The 8,517-nt window shown below is 42.0% G+C and overlaps 2 protein-coding genes across 2 annotated transcripts; both read right to left on the bottom strand.

The window, feature by feature from the left end:
- Positions 1–247: 247 nt before the first annotated feature.
- LOC308113641 (mitotic spindle assembly checkpoint protein MAD2B-like) lies at positions 248–1,427 on the bottom strand (the record flags this gene model as incomplete). The annotated part of the gene is made up of 4 exons (XM_080470036.1): positions 1,069–1,427; positions 736–854; positions 579–650; positions 248–499 (listed from the first exon to the last, which is right to left on the bottom strand). Exons 1-4 carry the CDS (start codon positions 1,106–1,108, stop codon positions 248–250), a joined length of 483 nt encoding a protein of 160 aa, XP_080326162.1. The 5' UTR covers positions 1,109–1,427.
- A 2,529-nt stretch (positions 1,428–3,956) lies between these two features.
- LOC308112781 (mitotic spindle assembly checkpoint protein MAD2B-like) lies at positions 3,957–8,273 on the bottom strand. Its single transcript, XM_080468544.1, has 5 exons — positions 7,936–8,273; positions 7,603–7,721; positions 7,446–7,517; positions 7,262–7,362; positions 3,957–4,860 (listed from the first exon to the last, which is right to left on the bottom strand). Exons 1-5 carry the CDS (start codon positions 7,973–7,975, stop codon positions 4,752–4,754), a joined length of 441 nt encoding a protein of 146 aa, XP_080324670.1. The 5' UTR covers positions 7,976–8,273; the 3' UTR covers positions 3,957–4,751.
- Positions 8,274–8,517: the final 244 nt, after the last annotated feature.

Here is an 8,517-nt window from a genome sequence, read left to right as displayed (position 1 = left end):
TCAGAGCATCGATTACGGCCGGATTGTTTGCTCCCGAGTCCCGGTCTCCGTCCTGCCTGCTCTGGTTTCCCCACAACTCTAGTTTAAAAACAAAACCACCTTTCTCGTGGAGCAGATTGTTGAAACAATCTTTCACTAAATGAAGTGCCAGATTTGGCACACGAGTGCTTAAGAACCTACTCTCTCAGAAAAGAACATCATTCACATGAAAAAATTTAATTGCCGTTGTAGGTAACATCTGTCAAAGCTACCAGATGAGTCTGGGCCGGGGCTTGTGCCTGACATCACATTGTTCTGGTGAACCTATTCCCTGTTTGTTTGGTGAAATATCTTTGGTTGTTGTGAATGATTGATTTTGCTGTTCATCATTATGATAAATGACAGTTGAAGAGTCAAACCTGACGGAGAGCAGGGGAGGCTGAGAAATCTCAAACACAAATCTCTCCACTGGATGATGCTCTTTGTCCATGATGACCACGACCACCTTCTCCGCTTCATTCTAGGGAGGGGGGGGGGGGGGGGGGGGACTTCTGCATGGAGTTGTAAAATTAACCACACAGCTTGAGGAGAACGCTTACCTTCTCAATGAGCGGCTTCACACAATGCAGGGTATCTTGAATGTACTGATTAAGCTCTGGGTGACATGACATCTAGAAATGAGGTACAGAAAACTGATGTTAAGAGGCACGTGTATTCAATATACTATGAATGTAATAATCACAGGTTGGTGTGTACCTGCACTGGGACGTTGTACTTCTTTCTCTTCTGAAATATCCCAGAGGGATAAACTTCACGCACATACAAGATGAGATGAATGGCAACTTCCAGGAACTCACAGAGGATATCAGCAACCACTGAGGAAAACAGCAATGAGATAAAACTCTAAAAGATCAGATACGTTCTTATGATATTGTATTCGAATCGTTCGCGTTAAGGACAGATAGTACAGATTAAACTAAAGCTTCGTGCTCAGTTGTAGGAGGAAGACATGTGATGGCATGTTTGAGGTGACTTGACTTAATCAAGCATCACAACTGCTGAACATTTACATGCGAAGTGTTGGCTTACCTTGTCCAAAATTGATGTCTTGTCTGGTTAGAGTTGTCATATTTGCGTCACAAACAAATAGAAAAAGAGAAAAAAGGCTTTGTTTTCTTCCAGCAGGCTGACGGAAGCAGACAGTGAACGGCGGGTTCTTTCGAAGATGTTTAGGAAATTATTTAAAACGGAGATAGTGGTACATCTTGGCTTCAGTTTCAGACATAACTGATTCATTAAACTTGATTATTGAACAATACACATTTATTCATAATCGTTTTTTTATACTAAACCAAAGGGCTTCTATCTCCCTCGTTACCAAACGACTTCACGGCGCGCGGCGAAGACGTCATGCGTTGTTTACAAGCTGCGTCCACCAGTGATGACGTCTCTTTACTTTTTTTTTGGTTTGTTTGATCTTATTTCATTTTTGTTTGTATGAGTCAGTTTTTGACAGAGAGGTACAATCTGTGGTCTTCGTGTCATGTTTCATTTTTGGTTGTTTTTTTTAAGTCACTTTAATATATTAAAACATACTATGAAAGAAAACAAAAACACTAAAGCTTCGCCACATTAACTTGATTGCAAACCATTCATTTGTTGTTGTTTTTTCTTGTTAGTTTGATTTGTTGGCAAAATCCACACAATCAGAAACAAAAAAAAAAAATCGGGTCGTTTTATCGTTTTCTAATTTGGGTTAGAAAAGAAACAAAACGAGAATTCAACTCGTTTTTTTGATTTTCTGGTTTTTGGACAAAAATCGAAAAAACGTACATTCAACTCAGTTTCCTATTTTCTTTTGTCATTGTATTATTGCTGTCATTGATGGGCGGGGCTTCAGCGACCCTTTTGTGTCTGATTGGCTCACGTTTGCCTGAAGTTTTCACAGTAAAACTCCACGCTAACACAACATACCTCGATGTCAAATAACCACTGCAGCCTCCAGTCTGTGTTGTCACGACTGGAAATATGGTGTTTGGTTATATATCAATGCGATACACACATTTTTTTTTTTTTGTGATACACACATGCTCACTCTGCTCTGGGTTATTTTTCCACACTTACTCCTGATTAATCCGAAACTCCTGGATGTTAAACTGCCGTTTGCCGGAAACAGCCTGACACGCCAAAAGCAGTTACAAAAGATACCTGCAGGTGGCAGTGTGGAGACATGTTTGCCCTTTGAAGGCCTGATTTAATGAACGTTAGTGTGTAAAAACTTAAAATAATTCAACAGACGTGCATATGATCATCACTTTAAGATAGAAATATCAGCAAAATTGAACAGATTTGTGTTTTTAGACAATACATAATAAAAATCTAATTCTGAACAAATATTGCTTCAAATAATTGCTGGATTTCTTTTCCCAGACCCCGGTAAATGATTTTCATTAAAAAGTGCAGTCTCTTCTAAATTACTTCTGGTGTGGACTTGGCAGGTTTTGTCTTGAAGGTATGTCTCAGAAATATCCATATATAACATCTATAATATCAGTATATTTTTCCTTTTTAAAGATACAATGACCCAGCCAATGTTTTCTTCTTGCTGCCGAAGCCTGGTGGGCTGTCAGGGTTGTGTTGGAGAGTGGAGCCGCACATCAAGCCACTGTCTGAAGTGCAGCGAAGAACAGCCTGTGTACACGGAGGTGGCTGCACTTTGCACAGCACTGGCCTTCTTTAGGTCGCTGCCCTAAAGAGGACAGCAACTTATTGTGGTGTTCATGATTGTTCACATAAATATGTAAATATGTTCATTATTTGTGTTGTTTAGTCTTCAAAATGATTCTGTTGTCTGACTTTTGTTGTGCATGTGTTCTTTCTTTGATTAGACTCAGTCTTCAAATATCTTTTTCAGTTCTTTCTTCATGTGTTTGAACACAGGCAAAGTTGCTGACACCTGACTGTTTCCTGCATCTTTGAAAGATTTTATAAGTTTAACCCTCTGAATTATGAAAGACTTGAACAAGATTTTTTTTCTGAGGTCTGTCATTCTGTTGTCTAGATACCATGAAGCAATAAATAGCTTCTCCTGGGCTTCTTCCTCATGTTCCTTTTGCATTAAAGACCCCAAAATAATACTGATGTTACCTATTCAATCAACTCCTGAACATTGATATGTTTAATTAGAACGAGCCACGATGGCTTTACAGCTTCTCCTCCAGTGTGTCTGCCAGCAGGACTGTGAAAGAGGCTGACTGCAACAAACAAAACAAAAACACTCCTGTACCTGTATCTGTACTTCAAACACTAATCATGTTTCTAAAGTGATTGAACAGAAACGTGTTTGTGTGTTAGTATTTGCGAACATGGAGTGGATAGAAGAAGCTGAAACGCATCAAAAGAGCTTCTGTTCTCATCATTTCCCTCAAGAGTGAATTGGAAAAGCTTTCTTACTATTTTTTCTTACTTGAGTCCATCTGGTTATTAACACCAGAACGTGTTTTGAACATACAATCATGGGAACCAGTATTACCAGTATGATAGTTAAAAATCAGAGACCCTATTTGACCTATTTGGAAAGAAAATTGTCCAAATTCCTCCTCTCTGCTTCAGCATTTGAACGTCTCAGGTTGAGTCAGAGAATTATGGACCAATCAGAGGCTGTCTTTCAAAACGTATATACCACATGGTGTCAATTGACCAATCACGTTACTCCTTACTGGGCATGATACATAGTTGCATAGTTGAGACCATAATTTTTTTTTGCAAAACATTTTTTAGCAAAGTGTTGACAAAATTAAATCATATCCTTTTTTTGGACCAATTGAGATTATTTTAGGGTATTTATTTTCTGCAGTGGATTTTGCCTTCATAGTATGGTACAATACAGTATGGTACAGTACAGGTACTCGTGTTTCCTCTGGCAAAAGAAGCTCTGAACTCCTCTCATTTAAATACATTTTTTTTTATTTTATTTTGAACAGCAAAATCAATCATTCACAACAACCAAAGATATTTCACCAAACAAACAGGGAATAGGTTCACCAGAACAATGTGATGTCAGGCACAAGCCCCGGCCCAGACTCATCTGGTAGCTTTGACAGATGTTACCTACAACGGCAATTACGTTTTTCCATGTGAATGATGTTCTTTTCTGAGAGAGTAGGTTCTTAAGCACTCGTGTGCCAAATCTAGTGCTTTTATCACTAAATGAAAGATTGTTTCAACAATCTGCTCCACAAGAAAGGTGGTTTTCAAAAAGTGCGGGACAGGACTGGTATTGACCGTTACAGTTCAGGTTTCCACCGCGAGAATTTGGGATTTTCCTGAAAATACCGCTCCGAAGCTGGACGCTTTTGTGCTCCCCTTCCGTCGGGGTACTCAGGACCATGGAACTGGCCGGTTCTGAGGAACCGTAGGCTGATTGGCCGGTGATTTACTACACGCCCTCAATATTTTATATTAATAATATGTTGGCTGTATGAATCCTCTTAACATATTCAGCTTTGCACTGGTTGGTTTTTTTGTTTAGTTTGTTTGCAGCGCAACTTTCATGTTGGTCCCGAAATAGTAGACGCGAGGCAGGACGGAGACCGGGACTCAGGAGCAAACGATACGGCCGTAATCGATGCTCTACCAAGTCCACTCCTCGCGTCGCGTCGCGTCGCGTCGCGTCGGTCCATTGCTTGAATCGCCGCATGCCGCCCCGGAGCTCCGGTGTCTGTCCTGGCATCGTGTCCGTGATCTCTGCCTCCATGCGGAAGTTGCAGCCGTCACAACCAGCAACACGACACCGGCACCAAGTGGAGTCTGGTGCCACAAAGCCGGGGCGACGTTCGTTCTCTCGGAACCAACACGGAAGTTGCAGCTGCAGCTCTGTGGCTGCAAAAAATAAAAATAAAATAACTAAACAACTAGTGCAAAGCGGAGTATGTAAACAACAACAAAGGATCCATAAGGTCCAGAACCCTTTTCTTTCTTCTTTCTTTTTCACTTCCTTCTCTCTTACTTTCCTTGCCAGGTGCATCTGTTTCTTGTTCCACTCTTCCAACTCTCTTTTGTTGTCTTGGAGTTGTTCCAGCTCTGAACAACTGCAAGACAACATGTGTCCCTATGTGTCCCTTTTAAACTTTAACAAACTTTTCTCGCCCTGACATACCTTGTCTTTTAACATTTTTTCTTTTTCTGTAGCACTTTGAGGTTGTTTAAATGTAAAGTGCGTTACAAATACAATGTATTATTATTAGCAGTATTATTAAACCTTCCTGGCCTCTTCAACTGTCTCTCTGGCCTTCGTCTCTCTGTTGTCATTGTTCAGCGCCGTTTGAAGAGTTTCCTCCAGAAGCCTCTTTTCTTATGTTGCTTGTCCTGGGGATCCTCCCTTATGACCGTGTAGGGCTTCTCTGGCCTGATCTTCTCATGCAGCAGCTTCTTGTTCTCCGGCTGCAGGGTATTGTTCTCATGCTCCAGGGTCTTCTTCTCATGCTGTATCGTCTTGTTCTCCGGCTGCAAGGTATGGTTCTCATGCTGTATCGTCTTGTTCTCCGGCTGCAAGGTATGGTTCTCAAGCAGAAGCGTCTTGTTCTTCAGCACCAGCACCTTGTTCCTCTGCAAGAACATCTTGTTCTCCTGCAGCAGCGTCTTGTTCTCCTGCAGCAGGGAAGTGTTCTCTCGCAGCAGGGCAGTGTTCTCATGGTGCAGGACCTCTTTATGATTCAGCAGTGTATCGTTCTCACTCAGCAGCCAATTGTGGCCCTCCAATATGGCCTTGTTCTCATTCTGCAGCGTCTTGTTCTCCTGCAGCAGCGTCTTGTTCTCCTGCAGCAGCGTCTCCTTCTCCTGCAGCAGCGTCTTGTTCTCCGCCTGCAGGGTATTGTTCACATGCTCCAGGGTCTTCTTCTCATGCAGCAGCATCTTCTTCTCCCGCAGCAGGGAAGTGTTCCCACACTGGAGGACCTCATTGTCATTCAGCAGCGTATGGTTCTCACGCAGCAGCCAATTGTGGCCCTCCAACATGATATTGTAGTGAGTGTTGACAGCCCTCTTCTCATGCAGCAGCCGGTCTCGCTCCTCCACCACCTCCTGGAGCCTCTCCTCCAGAGCTTTGAGCCTTATTTCAGCCAGCTCTTCAACGGTGAGCTGGGGCATTCCAGTGAGACTCTCATTCTCCTTCTGCAGTTCAGTATTGGCTTCTTCACTGCCAACGAGCTGCTCCTTCAGCTGGATGGCTTCTTGTTCCAAGTCCCTCCTTCCTGTTTGAGGTGACTGGATGTCTGAGGAGGCCTCAGCTCTCCTCTGTGTTTCATTCTCCAACAGTCCAGCAATCATCTTGAGATGCTCCAGTCTGGATCGTTTTGTCTTCAGCTCCTCTTCAATATGCACTAATTCCAGACACTTCCTAGGATTTTTCAGCTGGTATATTTAGTGACGTTGCTTCTGGAGTTCACCAATAAAACAGTGCAGCATCAAAATCTCACGATTAATATTCGGCTTAGAAACCACAGGACGACCCTGTTTAAAACCTTCTCTGTCTCTTTCAGCTATACTCAAACCTGTTAAAAAGATAACTATCAATGTGGTGGCTACTGTGCAAAATGGTGCTTTGTCCTTGCAGGTCTACCTTTGAAGTGTTTGTGCTGATCCGACGTGGCCTCTTTTCACATAGAAGACACAAAGTGATGTCAACAAGCTTTTGTCTTGTAGACATCATGCGATGTCATCACAGTTTCATCTTGGGATCAAAGCCATTAGATCAATGTCATCAAATTCATTCAATATTTTTTTTTTTTTAAAACGTTTTCGTGCTACTTCCGCTTTAAGAAAACTCCTTCCGTGCTACCGAGCAGTGGAGCAATGGAGCGACGCGACGTGACGTGTGGACTCAGAGCATCGATTACGGCCGGATTGTTTGCTCCCGAGTCCCGGTCTCCGTCCTGCCTGCTCTGGTTTCCCCACAACTCTAGTTTAAAAACAAAACCACCTTTCTCGTGGAGCAGATTGTTGAAACAATCTTTCATTTAGTGATAAAAGCACCAGATTTGGCACACGAGTGCTTAAGAACCTACTCTCTCAGAAAAGAACATCATTCACATGAAAAAATTTAATTGCCGTTGTAGGTAACATCTGTCAAAGCTACCAGATGAGTCTGGGCCGGGGCTTGTGCCTGACATCACATTGTTCTGGTGAACCTATTCCCTGTTTGTTTGGTGAAATATCTTTGGTTGTTGTGAATGATTGATTTTGCTGTTCATCATTATGATAAATGACAGTTGAAGAGTCAAACCTGACGGAGAGCAGGGGAGGCTGAGAAATCTCAAACACAAATCTCTCCACTGGATGATGCTCTTTGTCCATGATGACCACGACCACCTTCTCCGCTTCATTCTAGGGGAGGGAGGGGGGGGGGGGGGGGGGAACTTCTGCATGGAGTTGTAAAATTAACCACACAGCTTGAGGAGAACGCTTACCTTCTCAATGAGCGGCTTCACACAATGCAGGGTATCTTGAATGTACTGATTAAGCTCTGGGTGACATGACATCTAGAAATGAGGTACAGAAAACTGATGTTAAGAGGCACGTGTATTCAATATACTATGAATGTAATAATCACAGGTTGGTGTGTACCTGCACTGGGACGTTGTACTTCTTTCTCTTCTGAAATATCCCAGAGGGATAAACTTCACGCACATACAAGATGAGATGAATGGCAACTTCCAGGAACTCACAGAGGATATCAGCAACCACTGAGGAAAACAGCAATGAGATAAAACTCTAAAAGATCAGATACGTTCTTATGATATTGTATTCGAATCGTTCGCGTTAAGGACAGATAGTACAGATTAAACTAAAGCTTCGTGCTCAGTTGTAGGAGGAAGACATGTGATGGCATGTTTGAGGTGACTTGACTTAATCAAGCATCACAACTGCTGAACATTTACATGCGAAGTGTTGGCTTACCTTGTCCAAAATTGATGTCTTGTCTGGTTAGAGTTGTCATATTTGCGTCACAAACAAATAGAAAAAGAGAAAAAAGGCTTTGTTTTCTTCCAGCAGGCTGACGGAAGCAGACAGTGAACGGCGGGTTCTTTCGAAGATGTTTAGGAAATTATTTAAAACGGAGATAGTGGTACATCTTGGCTTCAGTTTCAGACATAACTGATTCATTAAACTTGATTATTGAACAATACACATTTATTCATAATCGTTTTTTTATACTAAACCAAAGGGCTTCTATCTCCCTCGTTACCAAACGACTTCACGGCGCGCGGCGAAGACGTCATGCGTTGTTTACAAGCTGCGTCCACCAGTGATGACGTCTCTTTACTTTTTTTTTGGTTTGTTTGATCTTATTTCATTTTTGTTTGTATGAGTCAGTTTTTGACAGAGAGGTACAATCTGTGGTCTTCGTGTCATGTTTCATTTTTGGTTGTTTTTTTTAAGTCACTTTAATATATTAAAACATACTATGAAAGAAAACAAAAACACTAAAGCTTCTCCACATTAACTTGATTGCAAACCATTCATTTGTTGTTGTTTTTT

This window comes from Lipophrys pholis (assembly GCF_963383615.2).
Source record: "Lipophrys pholis genome assembly, chromosome: 8".
Taxonomy (NCBI): domain Eukaryota; kingdom Metazoa; phylum Chordata; class Actinopteri; order Blenniiformes; family Blenniidae; genus Lipophrys; species Lipophrys pholis.
This window is presented reverse-complemented; position numbering and strand designations above follow the sequence as displayed.